Genomic DNA, 20,578 nt, shown 5'->3' with positions numbered 1-20,578 from the left:
CACATCACGACAGAATGCTGCTTATTAAATGTTCACAGGATAAGAACCGACTTACAGTTTTACAGTTACAGTTAACCTTTTTTCCTTCTGCCCAAATGTTTTGACAGTCCTTGAAAATCCACTTTGAATTACCAAACTTAAAGCTGACCAATCAATGTAGGTGTCTCTGCCAGGGTTTCTTCCGTTTTTCTTAAAGAATAAAGGAGAGGTTTACAAAGAAAGATGAAAAACTGAAAAGCTTCCTGCAAAACTAACTCAACCATGAAATCCCTAAATAGTGACTAAAATCAGCTCTGGAGCCATCTCCAGCACTTTTCTTAAGATTTGCTTTGTGTGAGCATTTGTTTCTTTGTTTATCTCTGCGGTACATATGACGTGGGGGAGGTTTTCAGTAGACACCCCTCAGTCAAACACATTCTACAAACACACTGAACATTTGTATAGTTTTGCTTTGAAGCTTGGTGAACACTTTGTAAGCAGCCAGGAAAGAATAACTGTCATCAATCTTAGCGACTCAGCAGCAAACATAAAAACTCCAGCATTACTGTTATTTAAACCCAAATACTGATGACAAATCAATTTTAGATTTTTGATGATAGACAATGACGATAATGTGCCAAAAGGGATAAGATTATCGCGTTACAGTTAATATAGTGAAGTCATTTCTTCAAAAAAAAATCCAAATAATTTAAAATTTAAAATGAGCATCATGGTCAAATGCACAAGATACTCCATTCTTTTCAATAACCACTATTCACAGACAGGAGACCAACGAATGTACCGAATCTATTTATATTTATGAATTTGAACTTAAAGACATTTTGTAAATAATATCTGCTGATGAAACCAAAGAATGTTGCAAATGTCAGTTAAATTAAAAGAAAAGTAATGCACTGTGATGAAACTTTGTGTCAATAAATTTCTATTCTGCAAACTTTAAACTAATGTATGTGGATTATTGTCTCATGTTTACACACAAAAGCCTCTGTCACATAAGCACAGCACATCTACTCCACATCCTGACCCGAATCTTAACAGAGTACCAAGTCTTCTGCCCCCTATCAACCCCATATCAGTCTTTCTGTACAATGAGCAAACACTGAGTCAAGTACACACATCACTGCAGCCAGTTTCTTATTTCAGGACTGATCTTCAGAGCTTCTGAAAAGAAAGGGTAAGATGTGGCTGCAAAGAGAAAGAAAAAAAAAAAGAGGGGCTTTTACAGTCTGTTTAAGTCAACAAGTCATACACATGATTTCTGCCATGGTGGGCTCGTCCCATATGGCTGCTACTGTATATCATTATTATCATGTACGGCATGCTCATGCTGAACATGGTGTTGTCAATCTTTCATATGCCTGAAGTCATCAGGCGTCTGTCTGAACAGGCATGTCATAGGCATATTGAAATGTCTGTGTATATAATAGGTGGATTTCCCCAACATACTATAATCTCTGACAACTCTTTTCTTGCACATCTACAGTACAAATCAGTTCTTATTTCTCCTCTGGGCAAATAAGTCAATCAAACGCACGAATCGGACAACAACTTCATCTCCACAGGTCGGTGTGTTACCCTGCGGTGTTCTGTTTTTTGTTTGGTGATGGTGTGGCGGCTCACTGTGCTGTCACACCAACCTGGCCAGTCTCCTGAGAATTCCCGGCCTCACAGGCGTCTCCCACTGCTCTCCCGTGTCCTCTGCGGTCTCAGCCTGCAGAGGAAATCAGAATAATGGTGACACCAGAGAAGCCGCTAACTTTAGCAGTCTGGGCTAACTTGCGTCTAATGTAAGGTAACAACATTGCTTCAAGTTCTAATATTTCAGGATTATTATGGGGGAAAATGTTCTTTTAGAGGAGGCCACGTTCACAATTGAGAACCCAGTTTATGGAGTTTATGGGACCCATAGTAACAAAAGCCCCACTGTACATTTTTAAATAGGTTAGGTATGATTAATGAGTTCATAGTCTATCAATAAAATATTATAATAAATGTTAGTTTTTGTACAACTGAAAATAAAAGCATCATCAATGTGACGACTTTTATTCATGACCTTGCTTTGTAAATCATTGATTGTATATATTGCATGTGTTCATTTTCAGCTCTTTATTAGTTTTCTTTTGTATCCACTCGAATAGTGCTGCATGATTTACAGCTCAAACAAAGCCTTATTTATCTTCACCCTTTCAGCAGCTCCTCGGTTCATCTTCCTTCTGTAGGGCAAATATAGTGCTCATTGTCTACCTTCTCTGTCACATCACAGAAGGTTGTGCCAGGAGCAGATCAACTCCTGCTCTTCCTCTGGGACAACAAGTCATTCCCAGGCCTGCCAAAAGATTTCAATCTCTCCAGCTGGTCCTAGGTTTGCCCCAAGGCCTCTAATGGCGCTTTTCCACCAGCTTGCTTCGGCTCGGCTCAGCGCGCTATTGTGTCTTTCCACTAGCACGCTGTACCTGCAACCGGCACGATTTTTCGTACCACCTCAGCCCTGGTTCCAAGCGGGCCGAAGCGTTACTAAAACGTGACGTCAGCTGACTGCCTTCCACTGATTGGGCGATGAGTGTCGTCACTGGAAGGGTAAAAGCTAGCATTAGCAACCGTTAGCTTACCTCCAAACGTCGTCTTTTTGAAGCTCGTAACAAAACTCTCCGGTACTTTTCAATACTGTTTTGTCTGGCGGCCAGGAGTCTTCTCTGGCTCTCTTCTCTTGCCTTCTGTGCGACAAAAAGCCACAGGGTGAGCAGCAACACGCGCAGCCATGTTATGACGACCCCGCCCACGTCGAGGAGGCACGAAGTATACTCGTTTGTAATGGAAACACAACCAAACCGAGCCGTGTAGAGGTAGTGGAAAAGCGCCATAAAGGGAGATGTCTGAAATATGGGAGGTATTCAGAAGGCATCTTGACCAGATGCACGAACCATTACATTGTTGATGTGGAGGAGTTAAGAAACTACTCCAAGCCCCTTCCAGGAAGCCGATTTCTGCTTCTTGCATTCACAATGTTATTTCTTGGTAACTATCCATTGCTCACGATCACAGGTGAGGTTAGGAATGTAGATCAACTAGTAAATAAACAGCTTTGCCTTCCGACTCAGACCTGTACAACTTCTGCCTCACTGCAGACACTGCCCCAATCTGCCTGTTCAGCTCCCGCTCCTTTCTACCCCACTCGTGAGCAAGACCCAGAGAAACAGAATGCAAGAGAAGAGAGCCAGAGAAGACTCCTGGCCGCCAGACAAAACAGTTTTGAAAAGTACCGGAGAGTTTTGTTACGAGCTTCAAAAAGACGATGTTTGGAGGTAAGCTAACGGTTGCTAACGCTAGCTTTTATTATCCGCGTTATGACGCTTCCAGTGACGACACTCATCGCCCAATCAGTGGAAGGCAGTTGGCTGACGTCACGTTTTAGTAATGCTTCGGCCCGCTTGGAACCAGGGCTGAGGTGATACGGATAATCGTCCTGGTTGCAGGTATGTCGTGCTAGTGGAAACACGCAATAGCGCGCCGAGCCGAGCCGAAGCGAGCTCGTGGAAAAGTGCCATAAAACTCCTCCACTTGAGGCAGAAACTCATCCCGACCTGGAGTGCGTAATCCAGCCTTTCCGACTGACGACCATGAGCCCAGACTTCTAGGAGGTTCTAATTTCCATCCCGGCTGCTTCACACTTTGCTGCAAACTGCACCAAGGCCTACTGCAAGTCTCAGCTCAATGAGGCCAACGGCACCACATCATCTGCAAAAAGCAAAGATGCAATTCTAAGCCAACTGAACTGGAAACCTTTTGCACTTGGGTTGACTTGGAACCAGTAACAAAGGGCAGCATCACACATATACCAGAAATTAGTCTGACTTTCTGCCGGCAATGCAATCCAAGCACTCACTCCACTGTACAGGGACTGAGTGACCTATAAAAAGGGTGCCAACACCACATACTCCTGAAGCACCTCCAACAAGACACCGTGAGAGATACAGTCTTAAGCTTTCTCTTAGTCGTCAAAATACATGAGCACTGGCAAACTCACACACATCCTCCAATCTCCTTGTAAGGGTAAAGAGCTGGTTCAGTGTTACATGACCGGGATGAAAACGGCATCGTTCCTTCTCAACCTCAGGTTTGACTATCTGCTGGACTCTTCTCTCCAGCACCTCTGCCTATAGTTTCCTAGGGAGGCTGAGAAGTGTGATTTCCCTACAGATGGAACACATCCTCATGTTCCCTTTTTCAAAAGAGGAACCACCACCTAAATCTGTCAGTCTGGGGACATTGTCCCCAACCTCCATACAATGTTGCACAAGTGTGTCAACCAAGACAGCCCATTAACATCCAGGGCCTTCCTAAATAATAAAGCCCTCATTTCTAAAGCTCGGGTTCCTTTCCCACCAATGAAGTGAGGCTCTTTTTTTTTGATTATCAAAAAAAGGTGAGTAGCTAATCCAGTGTCAGAAATTCTAACAAGTTGTAGCTTAAACTATTTAAAAATGACATACTCCCTATAGGCCACCAGGTTCCAACTTAATCCTTTTTAATACTTGTAGATTTGTTTTGGCATTTCCTTTGTAGTGTTAAAAAACAACCTCTGTGAGCTGACATGAGTTTAAATAATTTTTTTACACTTGAAAAAAATGCTGACAAGGCGAGAGAAAGAAGAGGTGGAAAAAAGTCAGAGTGGACAAGAGCAAGAACAGGATCAGATGAGATTAAAGTCCGTGGATGTGACAGGAGCGGAGGAGGGTAATTTGGGGACTTTGTTGCTAATCAAACTGAAGCACATCGCCAGAAACACACACATTCTCTCACGTACACACAATTACACATTTACTCATACAGTCTGTCTGATGTAATACTATTATTAACCATAATCACCCTTGTTATCCTACCTGCCTGCGCTAATGTTAGCCTGGGGCTGCAATAAAGACAGAGATGCTGAAAGTGAGTGTGTAATTGTGAATGCGTTAGAAAGGAAATGAAAGAGTCTTGTGAGAAGGAAATTGGAAGATGAATTGTTGAAATCAGTTAACTCTAAATAACTCTGGGCTGAAATGAATGACTCCATTTGAGTCAGCAAAGTGTGACAAATCAGTTAAAAGCATTACCTCGTCGACAAGTACCGGATCCTCCTTGACCTTTCCGTCTGCATGCTGCTGATCCACCTTGCTGTAAGTTGGACACAATCACTTTGGTAAGAAACCTCAAAAACAATCTCAAATACAGTGTAGTGTACAGTACAGAAAGTTTATCTTAAAATAAATCAATTAAAAGCTGTTTTTTGTATTGATCACCAAAGCAAAGTAGAAAAGCGCATACATTATGCTGAAGAAAATAATACATTAAGCGAGAAACATTTGTCTTTGAAATGTCACTTTTCTTTTTTAAATTGCTGGTTGTTATGCCTCATAATACATGACCTCCAAACACCTCTAATTGCACGTTAGTAAGATGATGCCCCATTTTGCAACCAACAATTTTCTGTTTTAAATGACAACAAAATAGAAAAAATATACACGTATCTGCCCCACTCATAAACATGGATGCTAGTTTGTAATTTCAGTGTCGGAGAAGGTCAGAATGTGATCGACCTACCTACCATTTCTTCTCTCTGAGCCGTTCCACCAAGGACTGGTTAGTGTGCTGACAATCATTATCCTGTCAAAAGGTCAGTCTAGATAGTCTCACATTACCCTCAAGAACTCGCTGCCATGATACAAAATGCATGGTTGAATCAATAAATGCGAGCAGCCTGGTAACACAGGCAGTGAAGCAACCCAAACCGTGACATTTCCACCACAGTGCTTCACATTCAAACGAGATTTATCAAGGTGCTAAACACATAGACTGTTACTGCAGCTATATTTGTTTATCCACGGTACAAATTAATTAAATTACAAACTTGTTTCTCCTGAATGTTTATTTTAGACATGTTCATTTTTTGCCTTCCTGTCCATTGTCAAACTAATGAATTTTTTCTTTGTCATACCACTTAACACAGACCTATGAATCATTTAAGAACTGAGAAGGCCCCTAACTCAAGGCATAAAACCAGAGTTGAGCCTACACATTGCAAACAGCTTGGCAAAGAACCAATTTCAAAATGTATCTTTAGCATGGTGTTCTTCAGTTGATCCATGTACTGAAGCCTCATCAGAAATGGTCTCCATGGAAGAGTGGCTGTCAAGAAGCCATTCTTAAGGAAGTGAAACAGGGAGAAAATGCTGAGCTATGCCAATTGACACAAGAACTAGACTGAAAATCAGTGGCAACAGGTCTTATGGAGGGATGAATCCTCCCCAGAGCCCGGACCTCAACATTATTGAAGCAGCGTGGGATCATCTTGACAGAGAACGAAACAAAAAGCAGCCAAGATCCAAATAAGAGCTTTGGCTTGTCCTTCAAGAAGCCTGGAGAACTATTCCTGAAGACTACTTAAAAGACTTTACTAGAAAATTTGTCTAAAAGGGTTTATGCTGTGTTGAACAATTAATGTGGTTATACCAAAAAGGGCTTTCAAGTTTGTTAGAATTGTACAAACTCGAATTTGCCTCAAATACTGTGGTTCCATTTGTTTGCATGTTTCAATAAATCAGTATACCTATTTCCCTTTTGCACAACACTTTATGTGAAAAGGCAGCAGTTTCCATGGGATGCAATACATTTTCCTACTTTCCAAATCTATCATTAGCTAGCCCAGTCAGCTGTTTGAATCAATTTATTTTATCTTTTAACATCATGTCTTTAGCTCTACATCAGGTCAGTGTGTGATAAGACAAGAGACCTGCAATAGTTTGACTTGATGAATTGTCTGAGCACCTTTAAAAGAAGTCAAACCCCTCAGTTTTCTTGATAATAGATTCTGATTTCCTCAGTAAGATCTCTTTACAAAATGTTATACCTGCTCATTTTGTACATAATATACTATAAACTGCACCACTGCGTAGAGCCACAGAATGGAACACTGAAGCTGTCATCTTTTTTGTATATTTTATGTCCTCACTTGTTCTCTGAAACTCATTCTTTTTCAGTTCCCATTTTTCCAGCAGGTTTAACACGAAAACAAACTATCTGTCGCTCCAAGGCACCATCCCACAGATGCACACATTAATACCATCAGTGATGGAGCAGTCTGTAGGAAGCCTCACAAAGTAGAACACTGACTGAAAGTATGTGGAGCAGTTTGTATTCAGAATGGGGAGTAAATGTGTTTTTGCAGTATATGTGCTGGTGTTTGAACTCAAACCTCTTGCTTTTAATGTATTGCGTCTTCATAAGGAAATGTGCCATTCAATGGGAAATGCTCAATGGTTTCCTGTGATGTGGTGCTGATGCTCGAGGCTCTGCTGTTTGCAAGATGTTTACACAGTTTGTGCATCTGAGAGCGTGTTCATTGAGTTAAAAAAAAGAAAGACACAATTCTGTTTACACAAGTTCAATACAAACCAGACGCAGGACAAGACCATGTCGAAATGATCATGTTCGCCCCGCTGGTCTGACTGTCAGGGTGATTGAGGTGGCGCCGTTTGCCTCTTCATCATCTGTTTCATAACTGCAAGAACCGCTGGAGCGTGTGTTTGTGTGATCATCACAATGAATGTCAGCAATTGTGTATACAGGTGCCTCTGTGAGACTGTGTATGATGTGATTAGTGTGAACAAGCACCCTCTTGTTGCTGAAATACATCCTGTTCACACTAAAGTGAAATAAAGAAAATAGATATGAACAGCTTTGCAAATTGCCTGTTTTTTGTCAGCACATTACAGTACATTGTAGTCCGCGATGAAGCCAATAATGTCAGTTTCATTTTCACGCTGTCAAAGCCTCGGATGATATTTAATGACCAATACTGTAGAACCTGAGACTTCAATGTTATTTATAGAGCTGGTTTAGATTTGAAACTAATAAACAAGGACAGGGTGTAGGTTACTGTGTTGCTTTTCATTATTGATGCACAGGTGGAGCCCTGGGTGAACATCAAGGATGGTCCCTCATTAAAATGGAAAAAAGTATTGATAAAGCACAGTAATAAACAGCACAATATAGGCTCTTTCAAACAAACCACTGCAACCAATAATTAGATTCAAATCATTTATCTAAATAAGGAAAATGTAAGAATATGAGCATATAAAAGCGAGAATATTTTAAAGATAACTACAGGTCTATCATGTGTATATATAAATGCGTAATGATTTTTTTTGTTTCAACAAATACACAAACTCACCTACCTTAGTTGCATCATGAAAAATCAAGTTTGCATTCGGTTGGCACATTTGACCATGTACAGAACTTTAATTGGCCTTAAATGATTTACAGCCAAGCTCTAAAATGAAAGAGTACGTGTTCCTTGTGTTTTTAAAGCAAATCTGATATGATTAATACAAGAAACATTCAAATCCACCTACAGAAAATCTGTTCTTATATCAACATGCCCTTTTAACTGCAGACCATCATTAGAGAGCATCATGGACTGAAATTATTACTAACATCAGAGCAGAGAAATATATCAATAAATATGACCATAACTAAGATTGTTGAGGAGAATATAAATAAAAATAAGCCTGCTAAGTAAGCTAACAACCTACTTTAATGGCTAAATAAAAAATGTTCCACTGACAGTGGGACAACAATAAACAGGGAGGAGAAGTTACTTATAAGCCTCGAACCTATACGAAGAGATTTACGTTAACAACTCCCAAGGTAAATTTGATTTGCTCGGGTGGTTCCCCCTCAGCAGATCATATCACTATGATTGTAAGTAAAAACTAGACAGAATCTGATAACATTGCTGGCTAAGAATGTCTGTTTCAGAAGATTGTAATTTTAAACTCATATAACTGCATCACACTAACCTTCTCTTAGATTCTCAGAATTCACTCAGATACTCAAAGCACATCGCCCACAATGTAAGGAGAAAGGATTTGCTTTGTTTTCTCTTACAGCGGGTGTTTTAGAGCAAATATGACAGCATTACTACACTGTTCAACCCTGACACTGAAAAAAGGCCAAACGGGGAAATATAACTACCCTATCTCAGGATGGTTTAGTTTGTTTTGAAGCAGTGTAATACATCCTTACTTTCTTAATTCTAAATCAAACTGACAGCTACTGATGCTTTACAGAAGACAAGACACTCACCCAGTGGTTGACACATAGCTTTCAACTTCCATGTCCTTGATTAAATCCTGTAGTATGGCCTCCTCTAGTGGCGAGTCCCTCCGACAGCGCTTTGACTGAGGCTCATCAGAAACAGAGCGAAGTCTCAGTGTAACCTCTTTCCCCTGGAGAAATGCACAATAACGTCATTTCTAAAGCTTTACTTTGGAAAAGTGTTAAGAGTATTTGTGCTATAATTAAATTTTATACAACATGAGACACACATACACTATAAACAAGTTGTGGGATAACATGAGATGCACCATTCTAAACCAGTAAGAAAAGGACGGTCATAATCTGCAACCTCCAAAATGTGTGTTTTAACTGTGTTGGTGTTGTCCAATGCCACTTTATCAGGCAAGATAGTCTGATAAGAACACTCCAGATAGTCCAGTTAGTACACAAAATAACTAACCTCCTCTGTTTCCTTTCCTGAAACAAGATAAATAAACAAGTGTGAGATGTCATCATACCCCGACAGCATCCTTTACTGTCAGCAGCATCTGTTCAGATGATCTGACCTGTTCAGCCACCCAGCAAAATTAGTTAAGCTTGCAAGTTTGTTCATTCTTTTACGAAGAAAAACACAATAAAAGTATGCATGTACAAGATCAGCCATCCAGAATAAGGAAAAACTTTATTTTCTGTGGATGTTGGTCTTCAAGACATCCACCGCCTCTCGCTCAAGCATCCACTCTTACCGTGCTTTTTAATTTCACAGTACATAGATGAATATAGGTCAAGGATAAAGTTCCTCTTCCCAGTATCTGCGCTTGTTAAAATTAAATGAGCCGCGGTAGCTGGTTCAGAGAGTGAGTCACAACTTACTTGAAGCATATTTAGTGGCAGTGCATGCAAATTGCTTTCAGGAATAAAGCTTCAAGTCGGCTTATCAAGCAGATGCTGTGTCTATCCTCACCATTGTGCATGTTTTTCTCCACGTAGAGGATGATAGTAAAGGGGTACGGCTTCAGATTACATCTACTGTGTTTGCAAACTTCCCAGCGCTTCTTATCTGGCAACCACAGTTTAAGAAAAACATTGACACAGACACGAAACCAAAATCTCATCTATAGTGTCTGTACATCACTGTAGCACCAGTAAGGAAAGGGGTTAAACTGATTCTAGATTCACAGAACAGGTGACACAGGAATGGATTACCTGGAGGGTTGACAGGCATATAAATAAAACGATGGACGAACAAACTAATGTGAAGGATACATGGAAAGACTGTGTAGTGATTGGTGGAGAAGGGCTGGAGATCAGAGTCCAGGTTGCCAAGAACGGTTCGGACAATATCCTGAAAGCACAGAAGAAGAGACAGAGGGAGAACCATCCACAGGCAAATAATACAGATTAAGACAGTATGTCATAACACATGTGAGTGCTGACATAGCATCAGTAATTACCTCAAATTCTTTATCGAAGTCATTGTCTTCAATGGCCTCCGTTCTGCTGATGAAATATATTAAAACTCATTGGTGACAGCACATTTTATCTTTGTAATGTGGTAGAATTAGCCATTCCAGTTTCGGTAGCTTACTCCACATTGTATCTGTGCATAGCTGCCATAGATTGAAAAGCTTTGTCTGTTAATAGCAAATGCTACTGGTGCTAAGGGATTCCTTAAAGATCAGTTTCAGTCTCGTCTGTCATCCCAGACTACAGGCACATAGATCCCGTAATGCCTTGGATCCTCTCCTTTACAGATCAAAAGGAATCTATCGTCATACTTGGCAAACGTGTATCAGGATATGTACTCGTGGTTAAGTTAGTGGCTTTAAAACCATGGAGTTAAAAAAAACTACTCTTCCTGCTTGAATATGTGGGCTGGCTCTTCAACATTTTATTTTTTCACGTGAAGGAAAATTCAGTTTGTTGAAAAATCCAATCCATCTGGAAAAAGAGGAAGGTGAAACAGAGGGAGCTGATGTAGTAATTATAAGAAGCGCTCCCCTGACTGTTTTCTGAGGTCTTAAAGTTTTACTATATTTCAATAATCGCAAAAAACATTAAAACTGAATAACCTTAACAGGGAAACAATGGCAAATATCGGCTGTGATGCCAGTATGTCATATACTACTGTTTTTTTTTTGCAAAAGTGTTCCCCACCCTTGGCTTTTTTCTCATTTTGCTTTACAACCTGGAAGTGAAATGGAATTTAAATTCAGACTATTTCAAATGTAATTCCTTTAGGCTACGTTTCCACTTTACACTGGGTGGTGCTTGGACATTGTTAGAAACCACAGTCCCATAAATTATATAATTTCAGTTTATGGACAATATTTTTCACCAGTGTTTTGACTCAGACAGTGAAGAGAAGGAGATTACGTCACTTAATTTTTAACTGGAGACTGTGAAAAGGCTAATTTCGGTCTTGCCTGTAGCTGGTGCCTCCTCTGATTTTGAACCTGAAAAGGATTTTGTTGTCAGCCGTAAAAAAGCGCGTTTCTGGGAAGGGGTATGCAAAGGCCTGCAGTGGCATGGCTGACCTGTAGTGATTTGGGGAAGAAAATGAGAAAACTAGAAAATTAATGAATCAATTGTTGGACATTTGAGTAACACCACATTAGTTTAACTAACTTGCTGGAGGCAAATTCATAAAAAATGAAACGGTAGTATTTACTCAAGTAAAAACATTTCTCTGTAGTTCATAAAATTACCGTACTATGGGTTGAAAATGGCGACCACGAATTTCCTTATGTCGTCCTCTTGCGCTGAATTGAACAACTAGCAGCCCTTAAATGGTTAAAAAATATGTCCGTCAATCAGACGCTTAACTCGTCTCTGGATTCGCTGGAGGTTTTTTATTCCCACCTTCCAATCACTAGGGCTGCTGTGATTAGCTGGATCTTCCTCCAATCAGCGGTGTCGGGCAAGATGTCACTATGGTGACGGCAAAAAACCGCCCTAATGTATGTGTCACATGACTGTCAGCTGACCACATGTAGCCGAAAGCCGCTGCAGATAAGCATGGAGTTTAGTTTTTCAATTTTTCCGTGAAATTGTCTGTGGGAACCCAGAGAGAGACCACCGAGTTATTTACCTCTATTCTTAAACTTCAGACAAAGAAGGTGCGATTTAAATATGTATTTTAAAAAGTGTCATTCATTTAATTGCTTTCCCGTCATTTTGTTGCATTCATTATATTTTAGTATCAACTTAACGTTTGTGTATTCAGCTGTCACATTCTAACAAATACATTTGTACTATACTATAACTTTTAATATGTCCACAGTGCATAATCGTTAACAGTATTTTCAACAACTTGCAGCGCGTCAAAATGGCATTTAAATTAAAACATATGTATTTGTCCATTGTTGTGTTCTAATGTAATTTAAAAAAAAAACTATCTTCCTTTTTGACAGAGCTGGGCAGCCCACACAGTTCTACCAGGGTACGAAGAAGTGTTTTGTAGAATAGATGACCCCCTCCTCCGCCTCCCCCTCTTCCCCATTTGTTGTCCTGAATGCAGGACTTCAGATGCCCCTCGTGGGTTTGGGGACCTACAAGTTGCGGGGCCTTGAAGGGGTGTATCAGGCTGTGGATGCCGCCTTGGCTGCTGGATACCGGGCCTTTGACAGTGCAGCTGTCTACAGGAATGAAGCTGACCTGGGGAGAGCTCTGTGGGACCTCCTGCCTAAATACGGCTTGACTAGAGATGATGTATTCATAACCAGGTGAATCTTTTTTTTTCTTTTCTTTTTGAAGTTCAGGGACCACTGAAGCTTTCGTTAAGGGACACAATTGTCATGCAGATCATTGTCTCAACAGTCTTCCTTTCTTCTTTACAGTAAGCTGGGCCCTAAGGATCAGGGCGAGAGGGCCATGGAAGGCGCCCTCCATAGTCTGTCTCAGCTGGACTTGGGTTACATAGATCTGTACCTGATCCACTGGCCTGGCACTCAGGGACTGCCAGTGGCTGACCAACGCAACCCAGGTAGAGGGCAAATCATGTTTGTGACAGAGTTCACCCAGAAAACTTTATTCTTGATGTTTGCATGAATACATTAAGTTTTTAAAGTGAATATTTTATTTATTCTCCTCTTTAATGAGCAGGCAGTACCTAAGTAATGGAACAGTATTACTGAATATTTGGTCCCAGGCAACCGAGCACAGAGTTGGGCCAGACTGGAGGAGCTGCATGGGCAGGGGAAGCTGAAGGCCATAGGAGTGTCCAACTACACTCCAGCACACATGAAAGAACTAATAAAGAGCTGCAAAGTCCCTCCTGCAGTTTTACAGGTATAATGCAGAAGAGTAGGAGGACGTATAACACGGAGCAAAAAATAACTTGTAAAAAACAATGACGTTCATTTATGAGTGCTTGTTTCCTTTAGGTAGAGTTTCACCCACAGCTGTGCCAGGCAGAACTGAGAAGTGTGTGTGAGGAGTATGGAGTGTGCTTCCAGGCATACTCCTCCTTGGGGAAAGGGGAACTGATTGCTGACCCTGTGGTCATGGAGGTGGCAAAGAACTGCAAACGCACACCTGCACAGGTAGGCCCTCCTCTGCTACTCTGTGTACATTCAGTTTGTTTCATGCAAACATCTGGGAAACATTTTTTTTTTACCTTTACCTCTTACAGGTTTTGCTGCGCTGGGCGGTGCAGCAGGGTGTCCCAGTTCTCCCCAAGTCATCAAATCCGGAGAGAATACAGGAGAATGCAGGCGTCTTTGACTTCACACTCAGTGACACAGACATGCACAGACTGTCAGCTTTGGACTGTGGACACAAGTACTGCTGGGATCCCTCTGAAGTGGCCTGAAACACAAACTTTGGGACACATATGGTCTTCCACGATGCCTTGTGTTCTCCAGTTTTGGCAGTGGTGGGAAACCACTGCAGAGAAAGTGCTTTTTTTTAAGCTGTCCATTATGCCATGATATAATGATAGGATGTATAAAGTATTTATAAAGCTCTTTTCACAGATAAACATCACAAAGTGCTTCATAACAAAACACAAGAAATAAAAGTACAACATGTCACAACAATGAAAAATATAAAAATAAAATCGCCTTCCCAATCAGTGCTCGTAAGCTTTTCTTGAATCTTTTGTGCTCTCACTCTTGCATTTCAATAATCTATGAGTTACCACAAATTTGCAGTGGACAAGCTATTCATTTAAAAGTTTTCAAAGCGACCTCCGTGCTGGCGGAACTTTAAAACACCACAACAGAGAGAATCTCTTTAAAACCACTCCTAAAATCATTTATTTAGGACAGCATGTTAGAAGTTTCACAGCAGTAGAGAAAATACATTTACAAAAGTCATTAAAAACTGAAAAGAATCAACAAAAACAAAAAGAAATATTAGAATTCAATTTTCTCCATACACGTCTCCGGATTCAAGTAATACTAAGGATGGTTGCAAGAACTCCAGGTGCCTATGTAGAGTATTAAAAGTTAAAACCATAACACAACTGCTGGACTAGTTCTTCCTCACAGTTGTGACAGTAAATATACACCCAATAAACCCTGTGCTTTGTCTTGAGCGTTAATATGTGACAGCGAGCAGTAAAGATTAAGGCGGTGATTACGTAAACAGACAAGGCTGGCTGTGTGGTGTCGCATCACAGGTTACAGAATGTTCAAGGCAATTCATTAAATGTTTATACTCTTAAATTCCAACTCAACTTTTTTTTTTTTTTTTTGAAGAGAGTAAAGAGTCCATATCTGGTGCCACGTTCTCAACACCTTGCAGATGTTCTCTGCCAGCTCACACCATCAAACTACTTGTGTCAAAGTACACAGACAGGTCTATCAGGAGTGACGTGTAGAAAACATATTTTTTTTTTTTTTTTACATAAAGAATCTGATAACAGTAGAATAACTCCCCTTTTAAACAGTCAATGGGTGATGCACATGTTAAACACAAGAGAATTTGTTGAATCTTGGAAAAGGATGGCAGCATTCAGATTGTCGAGTTCTCTGATTCAAAACCAAGTTTAGGAAAAGCTATAAATGACCAAACCCCCCTTGAGCTGTAAAATGTTATAGTATAGACAATACAAATGCAGCCCTTTCGCCTGCAAACCCGAGCACTTCCCAACTCGACCCCAGAAGTCAAGAGGAAGACAATAAGACACGAGCAGAATAAACCTGTTACCATTTTCAAGAATCACATATTGATAGACAAGTCACAACAAGCCGCATCATTTTTACCAAGCCGTATAAAAAAAAGCTGACCTTAATCTAAAATCATTTCCATAAAGGTTAAAGTATGTGCCAAGTGGTCTTCAAAAACCTGAATAAAACACAGAAAGTAGCAAATCCAGCATCAGAACGGCACTCCTGCGGCTGAGGCTCGACAGACTAAAGATTCTATTCACATTCCAACGCAGATGAACGACCCACATTTAAAACAAGTTCTTTTATAACCCAACAGGACTGGAAACAGACTTTTCTGAACAAACTCTCAATGGTTTGGATACAAAAAGTTTGTTTAAGTCCTTACAAAAGGTGTTCAAATGAGACAGGACTCTCAAAATTCATCCTCTAAGGGAATGAGGCCAAAGGCCAATGTGTTGTACAGCAGTCAACCCCCCCCACCCGCTTCTTTAAAGAATGCACAGGACATTTATAACAACAGGATTGTACACAGCCTATTGCTAGGTTATCCAAAGTTATTGATCAGTGCGATAACCTTGTAAATAAAATTCTGAATAAATCACCTTGCTTATAACCCCGTCCCTTGTCATTTGATAAAATATTCACAAGATATTTACACGTAGAAATTCCTTTTTTTTTTTTGCTTCTTTGCTTGTCCAAAGCTTTAGAAAGATAAATTGGTTTGTGCTTTTTTATTTTTTACGTAGGTTTAATGTCATCAGCTATAGTCTAACCCTGAAGTTTTACAAAAGATAATATTTGTGCACCAGAGATTGTCCTAGTGTAAGATTGTTCTTCTTTTGATAAATCTGATCTCATAAAGCAGTCACTGATAGTCGAGTACAGTTGTTCAGAATGGTACTGGCTTGCAAGTTGCAGAACAGGAAGCTGATAACGGACCTAAGACGCCCCCCCCCCCCTACTCTTTCAAATTGCCTGTGGATTGTTTTGGCACAAAATTACAGTGATCGTCACCAGCTTGTGCAAGTACAACACAAACATTTGGAGGGAAACACGCCTTGTTTATCGCACAGACAGAAGGCAAATGGGAAATCCTAACAGCATTTGAGGTGGCCTCAAATAACCAGTCGTTTTAATTTCAGCACATATACCTATCCCTCTGTAGTATATTGCATGATGTTGACATGGAAAGCAACTGAACTATCTCCCATTTGATCCATTTTGTGGGATCTAGACAGCCAACAGTCCACCTTCACACCTTTTTACCATTACACAATGGGCTCCGCAACATTTTTTTTTTTTTTTACATCACAATCAAAACACAAATACAAAAAATGATTTAAATGTAGTTAATTATGACATAAAACTGACGTGCCTATGGTGGGACTTCGTGAGCATGTACTGCTGTGTCCCATTTTGTTTGAGTATGCCAACCTTATGTCTGTCTCAGGTCACATTGTACTCGTGGCTTCCTAGCTTCGGTCTTCTCCACTGATTCCTCCATCCCAAAAACGATGTACAGTTCTTATTTCCTCTACTCAGTGCGGTGGGTGTGGTTATCGTGGTGGTTGTTCTCCCCCTCGGTCTCCTGGTGACTAAAGAGGTAGTTCCACCAGCTTTTAGAGTGGTGCATCTTACTGGCCGCCCCCGCACTCCTCACCTTTCTCATCTCCTGCAGGAGACGGATACAGAGCACAAACTTAAAAAATAAACCAGTTATACGGTGAACACTTTTTTTCCTCCCGATACCCCAACTGGATGATGTCATCATCTGATCCTGACAAAACATAAAACTATTGCTTTATAACAAACAAACACAAAGCTCGTGCCTATGACCTGTCTTCTTCATTCCCTTTAACCCTTCATCTATCTTCATACTCACCCCTTTATCCAACAGGCTGTCAAACTCATCACTCATCCTTCGAAGCTGTCGGCCGTACTTCTTGGCGGCCCATAGGGCTGGGGGAGCTGACTTGGATCTCCCCCTGAATGGAAATCCTTCAGTGGGGGTCCCAGCCTCCTCTTCCCCCCTGGCCAGGAGCTCCTCGTCTCTGGAGGACGTGGACACGATGGACTCAGAGTTAAGTCTGATCCGACCGTTTGCTATATGGGAGAAAGAAAAAGTGAGCGGGATTTGAGATGTTTCACAGGAACAGAAAATATAAATAGTCTCATCAGTTTCATCTTAACATCTAAACAATTTGCAGCTTTGGTTTAAATTCAATGATACTTGTGTGCAGGTATAGAACCTGCTTTGCGGCAGCTGAGACAAAAAGGGCCATAAAGGGTTACTTTCATTGTCTAAACAAGCTGGAGTGAAGGTCATCAATAACAATCAGTAGTTATGGAGTTAAGACTGGACTATGTTTATCTCTCCTGGAAAATGTGGGCCCCACATGAGGAAGAATTGTTGTTTAGCATGGATAACCACAAATGCTGGAAACCCCTCTTTGCTGTTCTCCCAACCCCAAACTGGTTGAGTTCAGCAGGAGGTTTCTTCCTGTGAAAGGAGAGTTTTACGCTCCACTGTTGCTGCGTGCATGCTCAGCACTGGGAAATAAATCGAACAGCAAATTCAACGCATTCTTTTTTTCCGCTAGGCCACATTTAATCAGCTGGGATTACACGACCTGGACTAATTTGGATTTCAATTAATTTTCAATGATTTAAAAGGATTGTGATGACCTGGATTTAATTGGTGTGGAATTTGATTGAGCTTAACTGTGTCTATATGATGTCTCGAGAAGACTTTTGCTGTAAACAAGCACAATATAAATAAAAACTGAAAAGAAATATATAATACTTGAAACAAAAAGTAAAGTAATTTGAGTTCCATCTGGAAAATAATTTGGTCATGGTTGCTTATCCATAGATTAACAACTTCCAAGTATAACCACGCTGGTGCTTCTCGTTTTAGACATTTAGCCAAATTTTTCCTAAATGTTTTCGCAGTTTGTAACATTCCCCTTCCTCTTCATTGTAACTACCACAATCCCTGCTTACCTGCAGGTCTGAGGTCAGGTAGTGTGAGGGTATGGCGCTGAAGAACATGGTCTTCTTGTCCTACTGATTCCAGGTTTTCTCTTTCCTCTACCTCTTCTGATGGCTCTGAGTCGCTGTCTGAAATGGTGAAGTTTGCAGCCATTGTGACATCTGAAGAAAAAGGTAATAAGAAACCTGAAAAACCCAAATGGTGACACCTCCTTGTATAGATGAGCATACAGTACAAAATCCAGTTTATAATCAGAGCAGGGTGATGTTCATATTTCATTCATATCGCCCTGCAGTTGACCTCAGTGGGTGAACTCTCACAGAATGGGAGCATGTGCTCTAAGAAATATGTGCTTAAATTCAGAGTACTGTGCAAAGGGTTGGGACAAAGCTGATATGATAATTTAATCTTTAAGATTTATAAATGGCATTATCCACTGAAGCCACCCGTGTAACACACCCAGCAGGCTCTCAGTTTCGCTCTGCTGTCCCTGATACTGACCCGTCCAAAGGTATTTCACAGAAACAACCACACGATAGAAACGACTCGGGATGCCAAAACACTTAGATATTTAATCGGGTTACGTACTTGCTGTGACACTGTTGTTAAACAAGCTAGCAACCCCTCTTGTCGAGTCGGCACACTGCATCGCCTGTTTTGTTGTTGTTGACTGAAGAGGACAAAAGAAACTTCCTACAGGGCGGAAGCTGCTGCGGCAAACCTTAGCCAACAGCGCCTGTAAGGTTGCTTGAAAGTAAGTTTCCTTACCCGAAATCTCTATAGCGTGAGCCAGAAAAGTACGAGTGTGTCTCTAGTTAGCTTCATGCGGCCACAGCTGTTGTTGTTGTTATCCGTGTCTTCTCTTTTTACAGTACAATACACTTTAGCTCCGCGCTTACCCAATCGCCGAGCGTCACTGCACCTTCGCAGCGCGCTGACGTCACTGTTGCGGGCTAGGACTTGTTTGTCTCACTGGGTTACCGTAATGTGCAGAGCTGATGCGCATAAAAGATTCAGAAGACAGGCACTTTTCCACTTTTATCAATAGTAAGGTTCAGATCAATACTCCATTCCAAATAAAAAATATAATTTTTAGACGTGACATAAAGTCAGTGTAATGAAAATATATCAATGTTGTCCCACTAGCATGCACATGAATTAATAAATGTAAAAGTAAAGCAATAATATGTACCTTTTAAAGAGGTCATATTGTTATCGAGGGTTTTCACTTTCTTATAGTGTGTTATAGAGTTGTTTTGTACATGTAAAAGGACTGCAGTGTTACTAGACTAAGAATGAGGTAGATAAGTAAGATAACTAAATAAGATGCAAAAGTCATAAGGCAAAGGTCAATACTCACCTAGCTGGTGCTTATACTACTACTATTGTTACTGATAATAACAGGAAATAGTTATTTTATCAACGATAACAAAAACAATAGTAATATTAACAATAATATAACATTACGTCTATACAAGGTATCAATAGAAGCCTGATATATAGTTTACAATATACTACATTATTACACATAAAGACTGATAAAACAACTGGAGCATTTTGAGCCCTCACAGAAAGTAAAGCCAGCTCAGGCCCTTCGAGTTGACAGCTTCTGTCGTCAGAAAACCAGTAGGATTTTCTTATTGTGGTGCTCACTTAATGGGCTAGATATTAGTAGCAAAAGAAACATGACAATAATGCACTATGCTCTATTTTGCACATACAAACCACTGTAGTGATGTGTAAACTGTTAGAAAAGTTTAAAAAACTGTTTGGAAAGAAGCGTATGTGTGGCTCATTTGATGAGACATAACTGCGAAAAGTCTTAATAAAGAGTTTGTTACTACAGCAACCAGTTTTTTTATGCATGGGTCAGCCATGTTGGATTTTGAGGTTGGTGCCTATTATATTTAGTTATATTTAGTTATTTATTCTAACGGTAACCTAAACGTTCTGACATCTTATTTCAAACGAAACACACATACTAATAGTCAAGGTCACGTCTGACAAAGATATTCAAACCACATGAAGAACAACTGACTCGGTGTCTCACTGTTGTTTACATTTAAACCAATGATACAATTAAGTATCATTTACAAATTATGACACAGATGATGATTAAATGATTAAATGATTAAATCAACTTCGTCCTGCTTAATGCAGGAGATAAAACTAAGGATTTTATACTGACCATGACAAAAGTTGCTACAGCAATGCACAACTTTAACACATTTAGACTTCTTCCAGTATACATGATGATAATTAGTAGATATAGTAATAATTAGTGACTGGAGTTATACCCTGAACTTTACACTGCACATTTTTTCTGGGATAAGAAGCACAATATTCACGTCATATGCTGTGAAGCAGCTGA

General features: G+C 40.3%; 3 protein-coding genes across 4 annotated transcripts; 1 reads left to right on the top strand and 2 right to left on the bottom strand.

Annotated features, from left to right (window-relative positions):
• Positions 1–784: 784 nt before the first annotated feature.
• On the bottom strand, positions 785–11,850 carry majin (membrane anchored junction protein). The gene is made up of 10 exons (XM_075451610.1): positions 11,808–11,850; positions 11,526–11,636; positions 10,554–10,596; positions 10,366–10,444; positions 10,064–10,159; positions 9,560–9,576; positions 9,127–9,269; positions 5,097–5,157; positions 1,638–1,711; positions 785–1,185 (listed from the first exon to the last, which is right to left on the bottom strand). Exons 2-10 carry the CDS (start codon positions 11,627–11,629, stop codon positions 1,140–1,142), a joined length of 663 nt encoding a protein of 220 aa, XP_075307725.1. The 5' UTR covers positions 11,630–11,636; positions 11,808–11,850; the 3' UTR covers positions 785–1,139.
• A 236-nt stretch (positions 11,851–12,086) lies between these two features.
• On the top strand, positions 12,087–14,166 carry LOC142368552 (aldo-keto reductase Mvan_2161). The gene is made up of 6 exons (XM_075450759.1): positions 12,087–12,218; positions 12,513–12,824; positions 12,939–13,084; positions 13,250–13,389; positions 13,485–13,643; positions 13,733–14,166. Exons 2-6 carry the CDS (start codon positions 12,568–12,570, stop codon positions 13,910–13,912), a joined length of 882 nt encoding a protein of 293 aa, XP_075306874.1. The 5' UTR covers positions 12,087–12,218; positions 12,513–12,567; the 3' UTR covers positions 13,913–14,166.
• A 167-nt stretch (positions 14,167–14,333) lies between these two features.
• Positions 14,334–19,146, bottom strand: badb (BCL2 associated agonist of cell death b). Of its 2 annotated transcripts, none has more exons than XM_075450761.1 (4): positions 18,976–19,146; positions 18,219–18,368; positions 17,098–17,318; positions 14,334–16,887 (listed from the first exon to the last, which is right to left on the bottom strand). In XM_075450761.1, exons 2-4 carry the CDS (start codon positions 18,358–18,360, stop codon positions 16,750–16,752), a joined length of 501 nt encoding a protein of 166 aa, XP_075306876.1. In that variant the 5' UTR covers positions 18,361–18,368; positions 18,976–19,146; the 3' UTR covers positions 14,334–16,749. The 2 variants fall into 2 exon arrangements, with proteins under 2 accessions (XP_075306876.1, XP_075306875.1); XM_075450760.1 differs by lacking the exon at positions 18,976–19,146 and adding an exon at positions 18,796–18,969.
• Between the last annotated feature and the right edge of the window lie 1,432 nt (positions 19,147–20,578).

This window comes from Odontesthes bonariensis, chromosome 19, assembly GCF_027942865.1.
Source record: "Odontesthes bonariensis isolate fOdoBon6 chromosome 19, fOdoBon6.hap1, whole genome shotgun sequence".
NCBI lineage: Eukaryota > Metazoa > Chordata > Actinopteri > Atheriniformes > Atherinopsidae > Odontesthes > Odontesthes bonariensis.
The sequence above is the reverse complement of the archived record's forward strand: the minus strand, read 5'-3'. Positions and strand labels throughout refer to the sequence as shown.

Bases quoted from the DNA above. Each gene is read 5' to 3' on its own strand.
- badb (XM_075450760.1), bottom strand. From the start codon at position 18,856: ATGCAGTGTGCCGACTCGACAAGAGGGGTTGCTAGCTTGTTTAACAAC. The intron at 18,369-18,795 runs GTACGTAACCCG...CTTTTTCTTCAG, and splicing joins TAACAACAGTGTCACAGCAA to ATGTCACAATGGCTGCAAAC. The intron at 16,888-17,097 runs GTGAGTATGAAG...CGTCTCCTGCAG, and splicing joins ACAGCCTGTTGGATAAAGGG to GAGATGAGAAAGGTGAGGAG.
- majin (XM_075451610.1), bottom strand. From the start codon at position 11,629: ATGCCACTGCAGGCCTTTGCATACCCCTTCCCAGAAACGCGCTTTTTT. The intron at 10,445-10,553 runs GTAATTACTGAT...CTGTGCTTTCAG, and splicing joins ACTTCGATAAAGAATTTGAG to GATATTGTCCGAACCGTTCT. The intron at 5,158-9,126 runs GTGAGTGTCTTG...TCCAACTTACAG, and splicing joins AGCTATGTGTCAACCACTGG to CAAGGTGGATCAGCAGCATG.
- LOC142368552 (XM_075450759.1), top strand. From the start codon at position 12,568: ATGACCCCCTCCTCCGCCTCCCCCTCTTCCCCATTTGTTGTCCTGAAT. The intron at 13,390-13,484 runs GTATAATGCAGA...TGTTTCCTTTAG, and splicing joins TCCCTCCTGCAGTTTTACAG to GTAGAGTTTCACCCACAGCT. The intron at 13,644-13,732 runs GTAGGCCCTCCT...TACCTCTTACAG, and splicing joins GCAAACGCACACCTGCACAG to GTTTTGCTGCGCTGGGCGGT.